Source organism: Pipistrellus hanaki (assembly GCF_964339955.1).
Source record: "Pipistrellus hanaki genome assembly, chromosome: X".
Lineage (NCBI taxonomy): Eukaryota > Metazoa > Chordata > Mammalia > Chiroptera > Vespertilionidae > Pipistrellus > Pipistrellus hanaki.
Window position 1 is genome coordinate 55,103,446 of NC_140524.1, and position 24,109 is coordinate 55,127,554.

General features: G+C 35.5%; 1 protein-coding gene and 1 long non-coding RNA gene across 4 annotated transcripts in view; both read left to right on the top strand.

Moving 5' to 3' along the window:
* LOC311615238 overlaps positions 1 to 24,109 on the top strand; it is a 1,780,830-nt gene that overhangs the window by 1,508,141 nt on the left and 248,580 nt on the right. The gene's annotated exons all lie outside the window — the stretch shown is intronic.
* Positions 1 to 24,109, top strand: part of LOC311615174 (protocadherin-11 X-linked) — a 128,186-nt gene that overhangs the window by 47,970 nt on the left and 56,107 nt on the right. For both annotated transcript variants that reach the window (XM_084870443.1, XM_084870444.1), the window contains exon 2: positions 11,522 to 12,109. In XM_084870443.1, the coding sequence (XP_084726569.1) occupies positions 11,570 to 12,109 (540 nt within the window). In that variant the 5' untranslated portion in view covers positions 11,522 to 11,569. The remainder of the gene's footprint in view (positions 1 to 11,521; positions 12,110 to 24,109) is intronic.

Consider the following 24,109-nt stretch of genomic DNA (forward strand, 5'->3'; position numbering starts at 1 on the left):
TAGACCATCATCCTGTACCCAAAAAGTTTGCAGGTTTGAAAGCATCAACAAAATACAAACATTTATAGAAGGAAGCAACATTGATTGAATCCACTTCTTAGAGAAAATTAGACACAATGTTAAATTTAGATCCATAAAAATAAAATGGAATCAATGAGTCCATTGTGAAATAAAATTGTTACAAATACCAGTTTTATGGAATTAAAGTACCTTATTAAATATTTAATTTTGAAAATTCAAGTTTACTAATACATAGTAAATAGTTAAGTCAAACAGGACACCAATGCACCTCCCCCACTTTCACTATGACCAGTCCCTTTGAAAACATTGAGTGTAGCAGTTTCTCCAGTATGTTTTTCTGCAGACATGGTTTCTTTTCTTGCAAAGTCCTAAGATTTTTTTCCTGTCAACCTTAAGAACCACCTTAACGTTTCCCCTGCTTATGAAAGAAGTTTTGTCAGTGCATGAGAACAATAACATAGAAGTGACTATATTGAGGTTTTTTAATGTTTTGTTGTTGTTGTTGTTGTTTACTTAAAGAGACATTAAAGTAGTTAGAATGATTGGAGCCAAGTGGAGTTAGGATTATAGCCAACATATATATATATATATTTTTTTTTTCTTCCATGTAATACCTAAATTAGTACTATTTTAAAGAATTTATTATTGTAGTATGTAAGCCATTCACCCATATAGAATTAAGTGTAAAATAAATTAAACACAGCTTGTTAATGAAGGGAAATGTAGCAAGTATGTAAAGGAAATTACTCCTTGGGATTATCTGACCAATTATTTCAACATCATTTTTATGATTTAAACTCTCTAGAATTGCATAGTAGAGGCTTAGTTTCCCAACCAACTTACCTTTTTTAGAACTAGATTGTTCAGAGACTATAAAATAAACTTAAACTTTTGCTTTTCATATCTTAAAATTTCAGAGTTGCTTCTTTTGATTCAATATTTGCTATCTCTAATTATCATGATTCTGTCCCTCTATGATGCCTAAACAATCGCTATATATTGCCTATGATAACATCACTTAAACAGCCCTACTGAAACCTGGAGAAAATTTTTATTTTCTATATCTGATTTCATTGTCCTAGCAATTTACAAACTAACCTTATGATATAATAGGAGTGGGGTATGGACGAATGGTGAAATAAAATTTAAGGTTATAATTTGTTCATGAAAGAAAGAAACTTTAGCCAAGCAAAGGTACATGTGTAAGAATATTTTCCCTGAATAACTGATGTAAATGTATCCTGCTTCTATAAAACCAAGCAGTGACTATTTATAGTCATATTTAGTAGCTAAATTTCTATATTAGTAATTCAAAGAATTAAATTCAAATTTTTAAAGAAAATCCATTTTAATTTTTGTTTTGTAAATAATTTAGTATATAAAACAATACATATTCAACTAGACAATGCAAGGGTTGGAATCAAACAATGAGAATGAGGTTATTTAATCATGTATGTCTACATCCTGGTAGCAGAGTTGACTTTGTTATATATTGGTTTAACACTGAATTAAAGATATTTTGGAATATTTATATAATCATATATAATCTCTGTGAGGACAGGTATGTTTATCTGTTTTTTTGTTTTGTTTTGTTTTTCACTGATATATTCTCAGTCCCCTGTAACAGTGCATGGAGTATGAAAATTGCTTAATAAATATTTTTTGATAAGTGACTAAACTGTCATGATAGTAATTACTAACTAGAGGGTAAATTTTCATTTCAGGTTTACAATATGTATTTTAATTTCAGTTTTAGAAATGACATTGTCTTTTTTTTCTTCTTTTTCATTTTCCCCTGGTTTTTAAAACCTTCAAATGAATTTTGAATAATAAAGCACAGTTTCCTTTTTTTTTTTTTCTTTGATGATGTTATTAAATGATAGAGTAGGACAGATTATAGTGGATTGGGAGAGGGAGACTGTTTGGAATTGGGTCACTTAATTGATTTCTCCTCTTGTGTAGAGATATTGTAACATGCATTTGTTGTTTCTAAAAATGGTCTGTAGTATTCTTCCGCCAGTTTTAATAATGTGTAACACCTAAGAGTAAGACAAGAATAGAGTGGTAGTTTTAATTCCAGTTGTCAGTGTCCCTTTTTACTTTTGCTTATGTTTGCATGGCATTTATAAATTCACACACATAAACACTCATTTTTTAGATGTCCTAGATTCACAATGTATAGTACACATGTAAATGTATGTGTATAACTCATGGTAAGTATAAATAGGATAAATTACTCTCAGTTTCATAAAGGAGTGTAAAGCCAATGATTCACAAGAGAATGAATCTTGAGGTTTCTATATTACATAATCCTGATGCTTATCATTGAGCCAATGATGCTGAAAATACCACAGGCAATAGTATTTTGTGCTCTTTATTTTTTTTTAATTTTTTTATTTTTTACATATTTTCTTGATTTTTTTTATTGCCCCCCTCCCTCCCTCCCACACATCCCCTCCCTCCCCATAGTTTTATGTCCATTGGTTGTACTTATATGCATTTATACAAGTCCTTCGGTTGATCTATTATCTCCCCCTGATATCCCTACCCTCCCCACTGTAATTTGACAGTCTGCCTGTTGCTTTACTTTCTCTATATCTGTCTCTTGGTTCATCAGTTTATAAAGATCTTTATCATCCACCTATGTGTGAGGTCATGTGGTGTTTCTCTTTCGTTGATTGGCTTATTTCACTCAGCATGATGCTCTCCAAATCCATCCAGGTTGCTGCAAATGATGAGAATTCCTTCTTCTTTATGGCAGCATAGTATTCCATTGTGTAGATGTACCAGAGTTTTTTGATCAATCATCTGCTGACGGGCACCTAGGCTGTTTCCAAATTCTGGCTATTGTAGATTGTGCTGCTATGAACATAGGGGTGCATATATCCTTTCTGATTGGTGTTTCTAGTTTCTTGGGATATATTCCTAGAAGTGGGATTACTGGGTCAAATGGGAGTTCCATTTTCAGTTTTTTGAGGAAACTCCACACTGTTCTCCACAGTGGTTGCACCAGTCTGCATTCCCACCAGCAGTGCACGAGGGTTCCTTTTTCTCCGCAACCTCGCCAACACTTGTCGTTTGTTGATTTGTTGATGCTGGCCATTCTGACAGGTGTGAGATGGTACCGCATTGTTGTTTTGATTTGCACCTCTCGGATAATTAGTGACTTTGAGCATGTTTTTATGTGCCTTTTGGCCTTCCTTCTGTCTTCTTTTGAAAATATTCTGTTTAGGTCCATTGCCCATTTTTTAATTGGATCATTCATCTTCCTTTTATTTAGTTGTATAAGCTGTCTGTAAATGTTGGAGATTAAACCTTTATCAGTGGTAATATTTGCAAATATGATCTCCCACGCCGTGGGCTTTCTTGTTGTTTTATTGATGGTTTCTTTTGCTGTAAAAAAGCTTTTTATTTTGAAGTAGTCCCATTTGTTTATTTTCTCTTTAGCTTCCATTGCCCTAGGGGCAGTATCAGTGAAGAAGTTATTTTGGCATACGTCTGAGATTTTGCTACCTGTGGATGCTTCTAGTATTTTTATGGTTTCCCATCTGATGTTTAAGTCCTGTATCCATTTTGAGTTTATCCTTGTGAATGGTGTAAGTTGGTGATCTAGTTTCATTCTTTTGCATGTGTCTGTCCAATTTTCCCAGCACCATTTATTGAAGAGACTGTCTTGACTCCATTGTATATTCGTGCCTCCTTTGTCAAATATTAATTGAGCATAGTGATTTGGGTTGATATCTGGGTTCTCAATTCTATTCCATTGATCTATTTGTCTGTTCTTGTGCCAGTACCAGGCTGTTTTGAGAACAGTGGCTTTGTAATATAGTTTGAAGTCTGGTATTGAGATCCCTCCTACTTTACTCTTCTTTCTCAGAATTGCTGTGGCTATTCGGGGTCTTTTATTGTTCCAAATGAACTTTTGGAGAGTTCTTTCTAGGTCAGTGAAATATGTCGTTGGTATTTTAATGGGGAGTGCATTGAACCTATAGATTGCTTTAGGAAGTATGGACATTTTGATGATGTTGATTCTACCAATCCATGAACATGGTATGTTCTTCCATCTCCTTACATCTTCCTCTATCTCTTTTTTCAGTGTCGTGTAGTTTTCCTCAAATAGGTCCTTTATTTCTTTAGTTAAATTTATTCCTAGGTATCTTAATTTTTTTGGTGCGATGGTGAATGGAATGGCTTTTTTAGCCTCTGTTTCTGTAGTTTCACTGTTGGTGTATAGAAATGCCATGGATTTCTTGGCATTAATTTTATATCCTGCTACGTTGCCAAACTCATTTATTAAGTCAATTAGTTTTTTAATGGAGTCTTTTGGGTTTTTTATGTACAATATCATGTCATCTGCAAATAAGGATAACTTTACTTCTTCTTTTCTAATTTGGATGCCTTTTATTTCCTCCTCTTGTCTAATTGCAATGGCTAGTACTTCCAGAACTATGTCAAACAGGAGTGGCGAGAGTGGGCATCCCTGTCTTGTTCCTGTTCTTAGAGGGAATGGTTTTAGTTTTTGCCCATTGAGTATAATGTTGGCTGTGGGTTTATCATATATAGCTTTTATTATGTTGAGGTATGATCCTTGTACTCCCACCTTTTTAAGAGTTTTTAACAGGAAAGGGTGTTGGATTTTGTCAAATGCTTTTTCTGCGTCAATTGATATGACAATATGATTTTTATCTTTCAATTTGTTTATGTGATGTATCACGTTTATTGATTTGCGGATATTGTACCATCCTTGCATTCCTGGAATAAATCCTACTTGGTCATGGTGTATGATCTTTGTGATGTTCTTCTGGAGTCGATTTGCTAGAATTTTGTTGAGGATTTTGGCATCTATGTTCATGAGGGATATTGGCTTGTAATTTTCTTTCATTGAGTTGTCTTTATCTGGTTTTGGTATTAGGGTGATGCTGGCTTCATAGAAGGAGTTCGGAAGTGTTCCTTCCTCTTGGATTTTTTGGAATAGTCTGAGGAGGATAGGTTTTAGTTCTTCCTTGAATGTTTGGTAAAACTCTCCTGTGAAGTCATCTGGCCCTGGGCTTTTGTTTGCTGGAAGCTTTTTGATGACGGTTTCAATTTCTTCCCACGTCACTGGTCTATTGAGATTTTTAGATTCTTCCTGATTGAGTTTTGGCAGTTTGTATTTTTCTAGGAATATGTCCATTTCCTCCAGGTTGTTCAGTTTGTTGGAATAGAGTTGTTCGTAGTATTTTGTAATAATCTGTTGTATTTCGGTGGGGTCTGTTGTTATTTCACCTCTTTCATTTCTGATTTTGTTTATTTGGGTCCTCTCTCTTTGTTTCTTGGTTAGCCTGGCTAGAGGTCCATCAATCTTGTTTATCCTTTCGAAGAACCAGCTCTTGGTTTTGTTGATCTTATGTATTGTTTCTTTGGTCTCTATGTCATTTATCTGTGCTCTGATTTTTGTTATTTCCTTCCTTCTGCTTACACTGGGCTTTTCTTGTTGCTCTTTTTCTAACTCTTTGAGTTGTAGAGTTAGTTCATCTGTTACCATTTTTTCTAGTTTTTTGCAATCGGCTTGTAAGGATATGAACTTCCCTCTCAAAACTGCTTTTGCTGTGTCCCATAGATTTTGGATTGTTGTGTTTTCATTGTCATTTGTTGCCAGGATGTTTTTAATTTCTTCCTTGATTTCTCTGGTAACCCAGTCCTTGTTTAATAGCATGTTGTTTAGTCTCCATGTGTTTGATTTCTTTGGATTATTTTTATTGTAATTAATTTCCAGTTTTATGCCACTATGATCTGAGAAGATGTTAGATATGATTTCTATCTTCTTGAATTTGAAGAGACTTTGCCTATGTCCCAAAATGTGGTCTATCTTTGAGAATGTCCCATGTGCACTTGAGAAGAATGTATATTCTGTGGCTTTGGGGTGGAATGTTCTAAAGATGTCAATTAATTCCATCTGGTCTAGTGAGTCGTTTAGGATTGATATTTCTTTGCTGATTTTTTGTTTGGATGATTTGTCGAAGGGTGACAGTGGGGTATTAAAATCTCCTACTATGATTGTATTGCTATTAATCTCTCCCTTAATGTCCTCCAGCAGTTTTTTTATGTATTTGGGTGCTCCTGTATTGGGTGCATATATATTTACCAGGGTTATTTCTTCTTGTTGGATTGTACCCTTTAGTATTATGAAGTGGCCTTCATTATCTCTTGTTATGTCCTTCACTTTGAGATCTAATTTGTCAGATATAAGTATTGCTACCCCAGCTTTTCTTTCCTTTCCATTTGCCTGGAAAACTTTTTTCCATCCCTTCACCCTCAGTCTGTGTGCATCTTTTTTTCTGAGGTGGGTTTCTTGTAGGCAACAGATGTAAGGGTCTTGTTTTCTTATCCAATCTGACACCCTATGTCTTTTGATTGGAGCATTTAATCCTTTTACATTTAAGGTTATTATTGATAGGTACTCATTTGATGGCATTTTTATTCTATACCCATGTTCCTTCTTCAATTCCTATTTCTTTATTTTTACAGTAGACCCTTTAGCATTTCTTGCATTGCTGGTTTGGTGGAGATAAATTCCTTCAGTCTTTTTTTGTCTGTGAAGCTCCTGATTTCCCCTTCAATTTTGATCGATAGTCTTGCTGGGTACAGTATTCTTGGATTCAAACCCTTCCTTTGCATGACTTTGTATATTTCATCCCATTCTCTTCTGGCCTGATATGTTTCTGTTGAGAAATCAGTTGCTAGTCTGATGGGGGTTCCTTTGTAAGTAACTTTCTGTCTCTCTCTGGCTGCTTTTAAGATTCTTACTTTGTCGTTGTTGTTTGCCACTTTAATTATAATGTGCCTTGGCGTCTGTCTTCTGGGATTCATTTTGCTTGGGACTCTGCGAGCATCTTGGATTTGTGTGGGTTTTTTCTTCTCTATCTCAGGAAAGTTTTCTGTCATTATTTCTTGAAATACTTTTTCCACGTCTACCTCAGTTTCCTTTCCTTCTGGAACCCCTATTATTCGAATATTATTTTGTTTTGTAATGTCCCAAAGCTCCCCTAGGCTCTCCTCCTGCTTTTTAATCTTTTTTTCTAGAAGCTGCTCTAATTGGGTATTTTTTTCCATCTTGTCTTCTAGTTTACTGATGCGGTCCTCCGCTTCATCTAGTCTACTCTTGATGCTTTCTATTGAGTTCTTCATGGTAGCGATGTCATTTTTCATTTCTTCTTGGTTCTTCCTCAATTCCTGATGGTTCTTCCTCATTTCTTCTTGGTTATTGTCAAATTTCTCTTCCATTCTTTTTAGCCAACCTATAATCATTATTCTGAACTCTTGCTCTGGTAGGCTGCTTGCCTCTGGCTCGTTTACTTCTTTTTCTGGTGATGCCTGCTTTTCTTTCATTTGTGGGGTGTTTCTTTGTCTTCCCATGGTATCTCTTTTCAGGATGTCTGGTTATGTGGTGTTCTTTCTCTTGCGTTAATTTATAGGTGCAAAATACAACACTACCAGGTACAACACGAGAGGCACTTAACAGGAATGTATTATAATATTAATAACCTCTAATAAAGGTAACACCTAGCGATAGGCAAATTAGGGTATAGGAGAGAAGGAAGGAAGGAAGGTAAAAATAAAATAAAGAAAAATTAAAAAAAAAAGTCAAAGAAGAAATAAAGTAATGACAAAATGAAGTTAGAAAGCAGGGAGAAAAAGAAGAGAGAGGGAGATAGAGAGAGAGAGAGAGAGAGAGAGAGAGAGAGAGAGAGAGAGAGAGAGAGAAAAGAAGCAAACTAAAAAAAATGGGAAACAAACTATATATATGTGGAGAAAATTGCCATAGATCAACCACTGGGCCCAGCCAATGCCGGTAACAATACTTGGAGATTCATACAAACTACAATACAATATCCACTATTATTAAGTAAGGTTATGATATACTGAAGTCAAAGAAACAAACAAAAACAGAGGATTTAAAAAAAAATACAGAGCAACAATAACAACACAGGAATAAGCATAACAATTTCACTGAAAAGCACAAATATTCACAATAATCAACCTTCACTCAAACAATGAGAAAAGGATAGAAAGTAGAACCGTTTTTTTTTATGTGTTTTTTTTTTTTTTTTTTTTTTTTTAACTAGTTAATATAGTGCAGAGAGTGGTATTTATACACTTGTATCAGGGGTTGGAACTTAGGTCTATGAGTATAGTGAGAGCTTTAGCAGGGGGTATACAGAAAGAATAGAGGAAAAACTAAAGCCGGAAAGGGATAGGATAAACTGGAGACTAAAAGGTTAAAGTTTAGTAAGAGAGTGATGGGGTAAAGGTCAAATTGAGATAGGGTTGAATGATGCTATAGTAGAGATTAAAATAGAATGAAGGTTACTCCCAATGTAAAATAAAGACGAAGTAAAATGGTACTGGAGAGGAAAAGAAAAAAAAAATTGCAAAATAGCAGTAGTAATAGTGATGATAGAGATTGATAAATGTAATAATTGAAAAGGTAAAATCAAGTAAGGAAAAAAGAAAAAAAAATCGTTTCTGAAGTAAAAGATGTAAAAAATGAAAATTAAATAAAAAATGTAAAAAATGAAAATAAAATAAAGAATAGTATAATTAGCATAAAATTGTCCAGTAGTGTTCAATCACTTCCTCTGTTATTGTATTTGGTATGCCTGGTTCTTGGATCAGAGAGTCTTGCAGTTCCCAGCATTCCACTGCACCTCAGTTTTGTAAGGTAGTCCTTAATTTTAGGTAGGCTATATCTTAGTTATTTGTGTCCATTTATTTTTGATTAATTAAAAGAAAAAGAAAAAGAAAAAAGAAAAAAAAAAAAAAAAAAAAAAAAAAGGCAGTTTGTAGTTCAGCCCTTAGGTGTCAGTGTTACCAGTTTGACCTCCCAGACTTTGGTTGCTCTGGCCTTCTTTCTCTCTGGGGGCGGGCCCTCGCAGCTCTCCTGGGCTACAATATAGGCGGGGCCGCGGCGTTCCAGGCAGCACTGGGGGCGAGGCCTCGCGGTGCTCCGGGGTGCAGCGCTCAGGGCCACACTGGGGGCAGGGCCTCGTGGTGCTCTGGTGCCACAGCGCCCAGGGCCGCACTGGGGGCGGGGCCTCGCGGCGCTCTGGTGCTACAATATATCAATAGGTGGGGCCATGGCGCTCTGGGCCGCACTGGGGGCGGGGCCTCGCGGGAGCAATGGGGCAATCGCAGCCTGAACTCTCCGGCTAGCCATGCAAACTCTGACCTTTCCGTGGGTGGTTGAAGAGCTTCCTTGAATCCACGCGCTTGCTCCGATCGGGGCGCCACAGGTGCTCGATGGACTCCTTGGCTGTGGGTTTTCCAGGCCTCAGAGAAGCTGCTCCCTTCCTGGTAGGGTGGCGCCGCCTTTGCGCTGAGCCCGGAGCTCCTGGAGAAGTCGGGAGTGCTGGCCGCTTGGTCAGGAAAACCTGTCCAGCGGACACTTCCTTACCTTCCTAGAGTGATCCGCTGCCCCTTAGCTGCTAATCAACATTCCCTGAGGGACTCAGATGTTGCTTCTATCTGTTTTGGGACCGGGGTCAGAACAAGTCCATCTGTTTGGTTGCCATCTTCAAGCTCCGCCCCCACATTTCCTATTTTGTGCTCTTTACTGAGATAGATAATTTCTTTAGCGTTAGCGTTGCTTAATATTATACTTTAAATGTTTTGTTAAATGGCACCTCAACATAGGAAAGTGGTTGAGCTCAAAATATATACTTTTAAAATTCAGTGAAAAGAAATATAAAATGATATGTTTCAAGTTTATCTAATTTATTTTTTTGTTTTCCTCATGACCTAAACCATCTCAATTGTTCTAACAAATGGATTTATTTTATTACTGATTGCAAATAGGAAATTGTCCTTTTTTTCACTTTTGTGTTTTCTGATCTGTTCATGTGAATATTTTTTTTAATGCAGATGCCCAGCTATACAGTGGGTAAATTATTTAACATAATACATTATCTGGCATAATCAAACCATTATGCTTATAACAAGATGTATCATTTCATGAGTCCTTCCGTTTTTACTAAAATTTTTATGAGTTATTGATTACCAATAAATATTGAAAACTTCCTTAATTACATATACCTATCTGCATTAATAGTTTTCCTTAAAGAATTTTTAAATCACTATTTGTCAGCTAATCTTTTAAAACTTTGATAACTGCATTAATACTCTTTAATTATAAAAATATAACATCTGATAAGGTTTAGTGCAGTATGATACACATTTTGTTGTGTTTGTATATTAACTACAAATAACATATATTAGAAGCATATGAAATGTTTCATGATACTATATGTTAAAGTGTATTGAATATACCAATATTAATGCTATATGAAACTAATCTAGTTGAGAATAAAAATTGAGAATTAATAAAGGAAAATGTATAAAGTTGCAAATTTTAAATAATAAAAATCCCTTATTGAATTTATCAGAAGAACCAGAGAACTGAAATAATTTGGCAGATTTTAGTGGTTTAACTCAGCAAAGTGATTTCAAATGACTTTTTTTTAATTTTTAAACCCTAGTCAAGTTGTTCCTTGTTGTTGGGTAATTTTTATTTCAGTGTGTAGATGTGAAAACCCATTTCATATGGACTATTATCAATCATGTATAAACACAAATTCTCAGAGTTCAGATGTCTTCTACTCCAGTTCTACCACTGAATGTCTGGATATTGTCTGCCAAATCATAATTATATAGAGCTAACCTGGTGATGCATTTTCTCTGTCACTACCTCCAAAGACATTGAGTTAATTCTCTCCTGAAAACTATTTTTTACAAAATGTATTCATAGGCAGCCATTTGTGTTGAACTAACAAAATTTTAGTTTCCTCCCTATAATTTATCCTTATTTTTCTTATTCAAAGAGAGAAATCTTAATATGCTTTATGCATATTTCTTCCCATGTTTAGGTATTTGTCATATAAACTACTCTCCTCTGAAAGGACTTTTTTAAAATCAAAACTTCCCAAGTCACTCATATATCATGATTTTTTTTCCTGTTATTTAGATAGATTTTACATTTTGATGCCTAGAACAAAATACTCAAAATATTGTATAATACCTTCATTACCTATAGAAGAATTGCATTTGAAATCTATATTGTAACAAAGAATAATGATTATGTTTTTCTGATTGGTAAAATATTCCTTTACTTTTCCTTAACTAATTAAATATTTTAATTATTTTATTAACTTTAACTAGCTTGGTATATTATAATATTATGTTTTACATATTTTATCAATGGTGGACACATATAACTTCTCAGACTTTTTAATTACTGTAGATAACTGTAAATATCTTGTTTCATTGTACATTTTAATGTAAAAATTTATAATATTTTACTTTAAAAAATCTGTTTCTTTACAAGTTTTGATTGGATTTTGTTTAATGATTTTAATTTAAAACTGATAATTATTTAACATACATTTAATTGTCAGCTTTACTAATTTCTTCTTCCTCTTCTTTCTCTATCTCTTCTCTTTCTCTCTTTCTCTTTTCTTTTTGACAGTACTCTGCAGGGCGAGGGGTACAACGAACTTTGAGCCTTGTACCTGTTATGGACTTGTTGTCCGGGACATATATATTTGGGGTCCTGTTAGCATGCGTCGTGTTTCAGTCTGGCGCCCAGGAGAAAAATTATTCCATTCGAGAAGAAATGCCAGAGAATGTCCTGATAGGCGACTTATTGAAAGACCTCAACTTGTCCCTAATTGGACACAAGTCCTTAAAAATTCCCATGAAGTTCAAGCTAGTGTACAAGACTGGGGAAGTGCCATTGATCCGAATTGAAGAAGGAACTGGTGAGATATTCACTACTGGAGCCCGCATTGATCGTGAGAAATTATGTACTGGTATCTTGCTGGATGGCCGTTGCTTTTATGAAGTGGAAGTTGCCGTTTTGCCAGATGAAATATTTAGACTGGTTAAAATACGTTTTCTGATAGAAGATATAAATGATAATGCACCATTATTCCCAGCAACTGTTATCAACATATCAATTCCAGAGAACTCAGCTATAAACTCTCGATTTGCTCTCCCAGCGGCCATTGATCCTGACATAGGAATAAATGGAGTTCAAAATTACCAACTCATTAAGGTGCGTTTTAAAAACATTTTCCTAGAGATAATTCATTTTTTAAAGACAAAAAGAATGGTCTTGGTGTACTTCAAATTTTGAGTAAGTCATCAAATTAATTTTTCAAAGTTTAAGCAAACTATTGTGGAGAAAATTCATCAATGCAATTTTTGAAATTGCATAGGGTTTATGAATCTGAATCTTCATTTTATGTATTTTAATTTTCACCAATTGCGAGTTTTTCCCTTAATCCACTATGGTGATAAGACAAGGGACTCAACCATACTATTTACAAATCCATAACCAACCCTATAACTTACTTTTGATCTATCTGATTATTACTGCCACAAACATAAATCTAAATACATAAATCTAAAAGTTAAGAATGAATCTACAAACCTATTATTTTTTTCTCAGTGATTATTATTATTATTTTTTATTTATACAAGCAGGTTTGTTTATTTTTACAGAATTATGCCCATTGTATTGCCCCTTGCATTTTTCATATAACAAAACATCATGGAGCTGTTTCTAAGTCAACACATACATCTCTCTGTCTTTCTATTGTGTGATATTTTTTTTTTGTGGCTTAAATGTGCTTTTTTATAATTTTATTCTATTGTTTAAAGCATTACAAACAGTAATACATATATCTCATTTTTCCCCATTGACCTTCCCCCAGCCTTCCCTACCCTGGGTCCCATGCCCTCATCCCACCCACCCCAGTGTCTTGTGTCCATTGATTGTGCTTATATGCATGCATACCAGTCCTTCGGTTGATCTCTTACCCCAGCTCTCCAACACTCCCCAGCCTTTCTGCTGTAATTTGACAGTCTGTTCCATGCTTCACTGCCTCTCTATATCTTTTTATTCATCAGGTTGTAATATTCTTTATTTTTCATAAATGAGTAAATCAAGTGGTATTTTTCTTTCACTGACTGGCTTATTTCAATTAGCATAATGTTCTCCAGTTCCATGTATGCTGCTGCAAATGGTAAGAATTCCTTCTTTTCTATAGCAGCATACTATTCTATTGTGTAAATGTACCATGTTTTTCTAATTCACTCATCTTCTGAGGGTCATTTAAGCTGTTTCCAAATCTTAGCTATTGTAAAGTGGGCTGCTATGAACATAGGGGTGCATATATCCTTTCTAACTGGTGTTTCTAGTTTCTTGGGATATATTCCAAGGAGTGGGATTACTGGGTCAAATGGGAGTTCCATTTTTAGGTTTTTAAGGAAACTCCATACTGTTCTCCACAGTGGCCGCACCAGTCAGCATTCCCACCAATAGTGCACAAGGGTTCTTTTTTTTCTGCACATCCTCGCCAGCACTTGTCCTTTGTTGATTTGTTGATGGTTGCCATTCTGACAGGTGTGAGATGGTACCACACTGTTGTTTTGATTTGAATCGCTTGAATAATTAATGACTTTGGGCATGTTTTCATATGCCTCTTGGCCTTCCTTCTGTCTTCTTTCAAAAAGTGTCTATTTATGATAGGTTTGTTGGCCATTTTTAAAATTATATCATTTATCTTTTTTTTAATTTACTTTATTAATTAAGGTATCACATAGTTGTCATCACCCCCCCCCCATTCCCATTCCAAACTCCTCCCCACGCATGCCCCCACCCCCCTGTTGTCTGTGACCACTGATTAGGCTCATATGCATGCACACAAGTTCTTTGGTTGATATCTCTCCCTTATACCCACCCCCACCCCCAATTTCCCTCTGAGGTCTGACAGTATGATCGATGCTGTTCTTGTTCATCAGTCTATGTTGTTCATCATTTCCCCTAGATGAGTGAGCTCATGTGATACTAGAAATACACTTATAAGAACTGAAAATGAGACAACCAATAATGGAAACTGAGAGGCAAATGAATCAGTCTATAGTGAGTTTCTTTCTGGGCCAACAGTTCTTTTGAGTCCCAATTTCTATGTCAAACAGTTCCTTATGTGTACATGTTAGCAATGATATTTCAGTTCTGTATGGTGAACAAATGGTGGTAATGCAGGTCCGCCTTTCTTGGTTTGGTCCTGGGCATCCTTCAGCGATGCACAGCTGCTGACTGCTAGTATGGCAAAGCATCCTCAGCGTCTTCCATCTCTGGACTGTTTCTCTTTTGTCTTCATGGCCGGAGCACTCCTGTCAATTCCTCTCTGTTGCAAGAATCCACATGGTCTTGGAGTTGTTTTCTTTCCTGAGGTTTGACATTTTGATTGATGTTTCTCTGTTTCTGGATCTGGATTTGTTCATCAGTTTATATTGTTAATTAGATTCCAAAAATGAGTTAGATCATGGGATATTTATCTTTTTCTGCCTGGCTTATTTCACTTAGCATAATGCTCTCCATCTCCATACATGTTGTTGCAAATGGTAGGAGTTTCTTTTTTACTGCAGCATAGTATTTCATTGTGTAGATGTATTACTGCAGCATAGTATTTCATTGTGTAGATGTACCACAGTTTTTTAATCCACTCATCTACTGATGGGCATTTGGGCTGTTTCCAAATCTTAGCTATTTTAAATTGTCCTGCTATGAAGATATGGGTGCATATATCTTTTCTGATTGGTATTTCTAGTTTCTTGGCATATATTCCTAGAAGTGGTATTACTGGGTCAAATGGGAGTTCCATTTTTCAGTTTTTTGAGGAAATTCTATACTGTTCTCCACAGTGGCTGTACCAGTCTGCATTCCCACCAGCAGTGCAAAAGAGTTCCTTTTTCTTTGCATCCTCACCAACACCTGTTGTTTGTTGATTTGTTGATGATAGCCATTCTGACAGGTGTGAGATGGTACCACATTGTTGTTTTGATTTGCATCTCTCTGATGATTAGTGACTTTGAGCAGGTTTTCATATGTCTCCTGGCCTTCCTTCTGTCTTCTTTCAAAAAGTATCTATTTAGATCAGTTGCCCATTTTTTGATTGGGTTGTTTCTCTTCCTTTTGTTATGTTGTATGAGTTCCCTGTAAATGCTGGAGATTAAACCTATATCAGTGATAACATTGGCAAATATGTTCTCTTGTACAGTGGGCTTTCTTGTTTTGTTGATGGTTTCTTTGGATGTGTAAAAGCTTTTTATTTTCTTGTAGTCCCATTTGTTTATTTTCTCTTTAATTTTCATTGCTCTAAGGGTGGTATCTGTGAAGAAATTACTTTGGCATATGTCTGAGATTTTGCTGCCTGTGGATTCCTCTAGTATTTTTATGGTTTCCTGTCTTATGTTTAAATCCTTTATCCATTCTGAGTTTACTTTTGTGTATGGTGTAAGTTGGTGGTCTAGTTTCATTTTATTGCATGTATCTGTCCAATATTCCCAACACCATTTACTGAAGAGTCTGTCCCAACACCATTGTATGTTCATGCCTCCTTTGTCAAATATTAATTGAGCATAGTGTTTTGGGTTGATTTCTGGGTTCTCTATTCTATTCCCTTGGTCTATATATCTGTTCTTATACTACAAGTAGCAGGCTGTTTTGAGAACAGTGGCTTTGTAATACAGCTTGAAATCTGGTATTGAGATCCCACTTACTTTGTTCTTCTTTCTCAGGATTGCTGCAGCAATTCGGGGTCCTTTTTTATTTATTTTATTCCAGATGAATTTTTGAGTTCTTTCTAGGTTTGTGAAATTTGCCATTGATATTTTAATGGGGAGTGCATTGAATCTATAGATTGCTTTGGGTAGTATGCACATTTTAATGATGTTGACTCTATCAATCTGTGAACATGGTATTTTCTTCCATCTGTTTACATCTTCCACTATCTCTTTTTTCAGTGTCCTGTAGTTTTCAACATACAAGTCTTTTACTGCCTTAGTTAAGTTTATTCCTAGGTATCCTTTTTTTTTTTTTTTGAGTGATGTTAAATGGGATTGCTTTTTAAGTCTCTCTTTCTGTAAGTTAACTATTGGTGTATAGAAATGCCATAGATTTCTTGGCATTAATTTTGTATCTTGCTACATTGCTGAATTCATTTATTAACTATAATTAATTTTTTTAGTTTTTTTTTAATGTACAATATTATGTCATTTGCTAATAAGTACAGTTTTCCTTCTTTTCCAATTTGGATGACTTTCATTTCTTCTTCTTGTGTAATAATGGCGAATACTTCCAATACTATGTCAAACAAGAGTGGTGAGAGTGGGCATCCCTGATTGTTCTGTTCCTTGGGGAAATGGTTTAAGTTTTTGCCCATTGAGTATGATGTTAGCTGTGGGTTTGTCATATATGGTTTTTATTATGTTGAGTTATGAGCCTTTTATTCCCACCCTGTTGTGAGTTTTTATCATGGAATGGTGTTAGATTTTGTCTAATGCCTTTTCTGCATCAATTGATATGACTATGTGATTTTTATCTCTCAATTTGTTTACGCAATGTATCACATTTATTGGTTTGCAAATATTTTACAACCCTTGCATCCCTAGCAAAAATCCTACTTGGTCAAGTTCTATGATCTTGCTGTTGTACTGCTGGATCAGATTTGCTAGAATTTTGTTGAGGATTTTGCCATCTATGTTCTTGAGGGATATTGGCCTATGATTCTCTTCATTTGTGGTGTCTTTATCTGACTTTGGTATTAGGGTGATGCTGGCTTCATAGAATGAGCTTGGAACTGTTCCTTCCTCTTGAATTTTTTTGACTATTCTGAGGAGGATAGGTTGTAGTTCTTCCTATAATGTTTGGCAAAACTCCACTGTGAAGCCGTCTGGCTCAAGCTTTTGTTTGCTAGAAGCTTTTTGATGACCACTTCAATTTATGTTGTTTACCTCCACTCTGATCTTTATTATTTCCTTCCTTCTGCTTACACTGGGCTTTTCTTGTTGCTCTCTTTCTAACACTTTCACTTATAGGGTTAGGCAATTTATTACCACTGTTTTTTGTTTTTTGCAGTAGGCTTGTAGAGCTATAGACTTCCCTCTCAAGACTCCTTTCGCTGTGTCCCATAGATTTTGGATTGTTGTGTTTTCATTGTCATTTGTTGCCATGATCTTTTTATTTCTTCTTTGATCTATCTGGTAACCAATTCATAGTTTAATTGCATGCTATTTATTCTCCATGTGTTTAATTTTTTTGTATTTTTTTTATTGTAGTTGATTTCCAGTTTTATGCCATTGTGATCTGAGAAGATGCTTGATAAGATGTATATCTTCTTAAGATTTAAGAGACTTTGCCTGTGACCCAATATATGGTCTATGATTGAAAATGACCCCTGTACACTTGAGAAGAATGTATATTCTGTGGTTTTGGGTGAAATGTTCTGAAGATGTGAATTAATTCCATATGATCTACTGAGTCATTTAGGATTGATATTTCTTTGCTGATGTTTTGTTTAGAGGATTTGTCCAATGGTGATCATGAGGTATTAAAGTACCTTACTGTGATTATATTGCTAGAATTTTTTTTTCAAATTTATTTGGGTGCTCCTGTATTGAGTGTGTATATGTTTACCAGAGTTGTTTCTTCTTGTTGGATTGCTCCCTTTAGTATTATGAAGTGGCCTTCCTTATCTCTTTTTATGTCCTTCACTTTGAGATCTAATTTGTCAGATATAAGTATTGCTACCCCAGCATTTTTTTCATTTCCATTTGCCTGAAAAAACATTTTCCATCCCTTCACCCTCAGTCTCTGTGCATTTTTTTTTTCCTGAGGTAGGTTTCCTGTAGACAGCAGAAACATGGGTCATGTTTTCTTATTTAATCAGTTACCCTATGTCTTTTAATTGGGGCATTTAGTCTATTTACATTTAAAGTTATTATTGATAAGTACTTGGTTGTCGCTGTTTTTATTATTTACCCCTGTGTTCCTTCTTCACTTTTCAATTCTTCTTTTTACAGCAGACTCTTTAGCATTTCTTGCTTTGCTGGTTTGGTTGTAATAAACTCCCTTAGTCCTTTTCTGTCTTTGAACTTCCTGATTTCACCCTCAATTTTGATTGATTGCCTTGCCGGGTGCAGTATTCTTGGATTCAGACCCTTCCTTTTCTTGACTTTGTATATTTCATTCCATTCCCTTCTTGCCTGATGTATTTCTGTTGAGAAATCAGTTGCTAGTCTGATGGGGGATCCTTTGTAGGTAACTTTTTCTCTCTCTCTGGCCACTTTTAAGATTCTTTGTTGTTGGTGTTTGGCAATTTAATTATAATGTGCCTTGGTGTTGAAGGTCCCTTAGGCTCTCCTCCTTTTCTTTTTTTTCTTTCTTTCTTTTTTTTTTTTCTAGATGCTATGTTGCTCTGTTTGGGTATTTTTTTTCTACCTTGTTTTCTAGCTCACTGATGTGGTGCTCTGTGTCTTCTAGTTTTATATTGATGCTTTCTATTGAGTTCTTTATAGCAGTGATGCCATTTTTCATTTCTTCTTGGTTCTTCATTTCCTCTTGGTTCCTATACATATTGATGTATTACTCTTCCATTCTTTTCAACCACCTTATGACTATTTCTCTGAATTTTTTCCCTGCCTCCATTTTGTTTAATTCATTTTCTACTGATGCCTCCTTTTCTTTCTCAAACCCACTATTTCTTTGTCTCCCCATGACCTCTCTTTTCTGGGTGTCTGGTTATGTAGTTTTCTCTCTCCTTATAATAGGCAAAATCTGACCTTTCTGTGAGAAGGTGTAGAACTCCTCTGAGTCCGAGTATTCTTGCTGAATGGGTTCCAGTGTTCCTGGGTTCACTGGTGTTTTCTGGGTATCACTGTTGTAGATTCCAGAGATTTTTAGAATTCCAGTAACAGTCACTCTTCCCTTCAAGATGACGTGGTCTCAGCTTCAGAGTCAGTTGCTCCAAGAGGGATTTCAGCAGCAGTGGAGGCTGCCAGGTCAGGGAAACCCTGTCTGGCTATCCCCAACAGTCACTGGGAGTATAGCTGTCCCTCAACTCACAAATAAACATTCCCAGTGTGACCATACATTCTCTTTTCATTCTCTTACTCACGCACTATCTTGCAGTCTGCCTTCCTGTCAGCAGCCATCTTTCCTCCTTTCTCAGTGATTATTTTTTATATAAAGCTTTATCTTGCCTTTTAAAAATATTCTGAATAAATTTACTTGAGCGGTGCTTAGAACATTTTTCATTACTAGCATTTCTACACTTATATAAAATAATGATAATTATTTTTCATAATTATTTTCAAGTCAAGGTCAGATGTTTAAGCATGTTGAATCATCAAAATGATAGTGAATTTCAGCCAATGTGCTGCTTGTTAATGTTAAACATTTTCATTTGTTCCAATTCTTTGAAAACACAGAGGATTTACTTGCAGTAGAGTGTAAGTAAACCTTTTAGTGCAAAAGCTTCAATTAATCTGAATAACCTATTTTGCCTTGAGTTGGGTCTTGGATGAGGCAGTCAGAAAGAAAATTAAATGGTGTTCTTAAAAATATTTTAATTACCTAATGTGATATATAGGGCAGTAGAAAACTGAGATTTTGATATTTGAAATAATACAATGTGCTTTAATGATCTTGAAAAATTTGTAAAAGAACAAATGTGTAGATTTAATATAGATATGGTCAAGGAATTTTCAACATTTTATAAACATTTTTTGACAATTCATTACTAGATTATGATTTACATGATCAATGCTAAAAGTATTCAAAGGTCATATAAGTAAGATATTTTAATGGCCAAAACCGGTTTGGCTCAGTGGATAGAGCATCGGCTTGTGGACTGAAAGGTCCCAGGTTCAATTCGGGTAAAGGGCATGTACCTTGGTTGCAGGCACATCCCCAGTAGGGGGTGTACAAGAGGCAGCTGATCGGTGATTCTCTCTCATCGATGTTTCTAACTCTCTATCCTTCTCTCTTCCTCTCTGTAAAAAATCAATAAAATATATTTTAAAAAAAGATATTTTAATGTACTATATTACCTGAAGGTTTTGGCCTACAAGGTGTGAAATATTGGGAAACTTCTCAGCTGATGTCAATATCTTGTGAATATATACGTATTTATTTATAAATCCATTGAAAAATTGAAGGCTACAAAACTGATGAGTGAATTTGAGTGATATGTAAATTTGTGTGTGAATATAAGTAAAAACAGAAGTGATAGGTTATTTATAAATGAGAATTTAGGTAAAATCCAGTGGCAATGGAAAAAGTTGTAAGAATAAGATAGATATAGATCACAATTTTGTATTTAGGAAAAACTAGAAAACCCACTTCCAGCTTAACATATTTGACCTTTAGTTCCTTCTTTCATAATATGACGATGATGATGTAAATGCCACAGGGGCAGAATTGGGTAGAATAAGCACTAACTAGAGAGTAGATAAATATTTTTGGAGATGCTTTAAAATATGTGGCTATTGCCAAAACTGGTTTGGCTCAGTGGATAGAGCGTCAGTTTGCAGACTGAAAGGTTCCAAGTTCGATTCCAGTCAAGGGCATGTACATTGGTTGTGGGCGCACCCCCTGTGGGGGTGGGGTGCAGGAGGCAGCTGGTCAATGTTTCTAGCTCTCCATCCCTCTCCCTTTCTCCCTGTAAGAATCAATAAAATATATTTTTAAAAAATATGTGGCTGTTTATAGAAATGTGAGGGTTAGTGAATGCTTTAAAACAACACTGGCCAATAGAACTTCCTGCAATGACTACATTTTCATAATATGTGATATCCAATATAGGAACTGGCCACATGTTGCTATTGGATACTTGAAATAGAATTAGTGTTACTATTGAACTGAATTTAAAATTTTATTTAATTTTAATTGTCACATGTGGTGGTAGCTACCATATTAGACACCACAGTCTAAGCAAAACCAATTTAATTTGAAAGTAAAATTTAACAGGTAAAAGCAAAGGCTTGTCAAATTAAAAACATTTCATTCTACTTTAGAATTTGTGATAAGCTAAAAGTAAACTATACAATGCACCTAAACTACTGGGATGTTTGTATGGCTCCAGGTACAAATACTACTTTGATTCTTTGTTAAAAATAATGCATATGGGATATAAAGCTTATACCTGGGCATGCAGAGGTCTAAAGCACGAGTCATGTAAACTGAATGCACTTTGACTTACAAAAAGGTCCTGTCATGAAAATAGTTTGTATGCTGGCAGGATAGAGTGGTTAAATAAAAAAAGGAAAGAAACATGTTTTGATTCATCCATAAACTTTAATAAATGTTACAATTTGAAAGTACATAGGTTAACCCTAGTAATTTATTTTAAAAGACCCTCTGTGCTACATAATAAAATAAGAACTTTGTTAACACATATTTTTTCTATTTGTGTTGAATAGACAAAACTAACAAAATCATAGTTTATACTAACTAAAGAAATATAAAATTCATATGAAAAGATCACATAATAATGGGGGAAATAATTTTTAAAAATATAGGCAAAGATAGGTCAGTTTGTACATGAAAGGGTCCTGCTTTTGACAACTGTATATTAATTAACTTAAAATAAAGGCAGTGGTAAATGAATGACAGCATGAGAGAACCCCTTGAAGTTTCAACAATTTGAATGGCTGTAACTCTACAAAGGATTCCATGGTAAATGCACAAACACACCTGAGAGATATGCACATTGAAACATCTAAAGGTGGGCAAGTGTGAGTGAAGTGGGGAGGTGATAAAATCAAGAAACTAAGCAGAGCCATCCTTGTAGTTCTGCAGCTGAAAGCTCAGAGCGAGGCTCAGCCCAGAAAGGGGAGGAATTCAGTTGTGGCTGGCACTCCACTCAGCCAGGAGGAGCAAAGAAATTTAGTGAGCATTCCTATAAGAGTAAGCAGTGAAAGCTATGGCTGAGCCCGGGTTCCTGGTCAAGACAGAACACTGAAGTGAGGAAGTGGTTGTAGGCCAGTCAGCAATCCAGACAGAGAAACAAAGCCATGGAGTTTGGTTGCCTGTAATCTCCCAGAGCTCGCCTCCTTTTGTCCTTGGTGTCTAGTTATGGAGCATACTATATGCAAGCTGGAGAACTGGTACTACAGAATCAATTTCATCCCTTTGCAAAGAGTGTACTCTGTTACTGGTTTCAGGGTTGGAGAACAGAGAGGACTCCCAAATGTCAGGATGGCTGAGATCATCATTACTGAAATGACAAAACAACACAGAAGGCTGCTGGGTTCCCCCAGCTCACTCACTCTCCCCTGATGAATTTCAACTACACTAATGGCAGTATCTGACTGGCTGTAGTGACAGGTATGGCATTTCACAGACATAAAAACTTATGATTTATCTCCACTTATTGGAAAATAATAGAAAGGCCTATTCATATTAATCTGCTAGATAAATGACACCTATACATAAATGCCTGCACAGAGAAGGAATCCATCAAATACCAAGAATAACCAAGATAGTAAGGCAGTTCAAAAGGAAAATGAAAAATCTCCAAAAAACAAACTTAAAGACATGGGAATATGTGATTTAAATGACAAAGAAATAAAGATTATAGTTCTGAAAAAATAAAAAAAAACTAAATGCGGTGCAAGAAAAAAACAGATAAGGACCTTAATTAACTGAGAAAACAATTAAAGGAACAAAATAAGTACTTTACAAAAAATATTAAAACTAAAAAAAATAAACAAATAGAAATTGTGGAAATGAAGAACTTAATAAAGGATATCAAGAATGAACTAGCAAGCCTGGCAGGGTTGTTCAGTGGTTGAGCATTAACCCATGATCCAGGAGGTCACAGTTTGATGACAATCAGGGCATATGCCAGGGTTGTGGACTCCATCCTCAATAGGGGGCATGCAGGAAGAAGCTGATCAATTATTCTCTCTCATTATTGATGTTTCTACCCATCTCTCACTCTTCTTTCTATGAAATCAATAAAAAGCAAAATGAAATACCAAGAATAGGGAATAGAGATGACCAAATGGAGGAAATTATTATTGATATCAAATAGAAATCTAGAAATGACAGAAAAGGAAAAAGAGAAAAAAAACTGAGCATAAAAAAATAAAAGAACTATAAGAGAACTATCTGACTCCATTAGAAAAAGCAATCCTATATAATAAAACCCTAATATGAAAATCGACCGAACAGTGGAATGACTGGTCGCTATGAACTAACCACCAGGGAGCATATGATCAACGTAAGAACTGCCCCCTGGTGGTAAGTGTGCTCCCACAGGGGGAGCGCCACTCAGCCAGAAGCTGGGCTTATGTTTGGCAAGTGCAGCGGAGGTGGTGGAAACCTCTGCAGCAGCATTAAGGAGCAGTGAGCCAAGCTGTAGGGAGCAGCAATCAGGCAGGCAGTAAGGAGAGAGGGGTCCCAGACTGTGAGAGGGCACAGGCTGGGCTGAGAGACTCCCCACCCCCAGTGCACACATTTCCTGTACCAGGCCTCTAGTATAAAAATAATAGGCAAACCAAAAGAAGAAGAGAGAGAAGGAAACAGAGAGTCTATTCAAACACATAGCTGATGAAAGCATCTCAAACCTATGAAAAGAGCTAGATCCTGGAATCCAAGAAGGAAACAGAATGCCTAATTACCTCAATCCAAAAAGGCCTTTTCCAAAGTACACTATATTAAAACTGTCAAAAATTAATGACAAAAAATAATTCTCAGAGCAGACAGAGAAAAGAAGAAAGTAACCTATAAAGGAATGTTCATTAAGTTATTATCAAACTTCTCAGCAGAAACACTACAAGCTAGAAGAGAGTGGAAGCAAATATTCAACCTACTGAAAGAAATAAATTACTAGCCAAGTATAATATATCCAGCAAACTTATCCTTTAGATATGAAAGAGAAATAGAAGACCTCCATTGCACAAAATACTGAAGAGGATTATTGTACCTGAAACAAAACAAAACACAAAAAAATCACAGAACTATGAGTAAGATAACCAACAACCTTATTTCAAAACCACAGATGATTTGTGATAACAAAATCATAAAAAGGGAGGGGTAAAAGGTCTGGATTTGCAAAGGAGGATGGAAGCCAGATGCATTCAAAAGAAAAAAGACTATTGTATTCATGAAACTCTCTTTTTCATAACCCTAATGGTAACCTCATGTGAAAACCTAAAACTTAGACACATACCTTTAAAATAGAGGAAACATAGGAAAGAA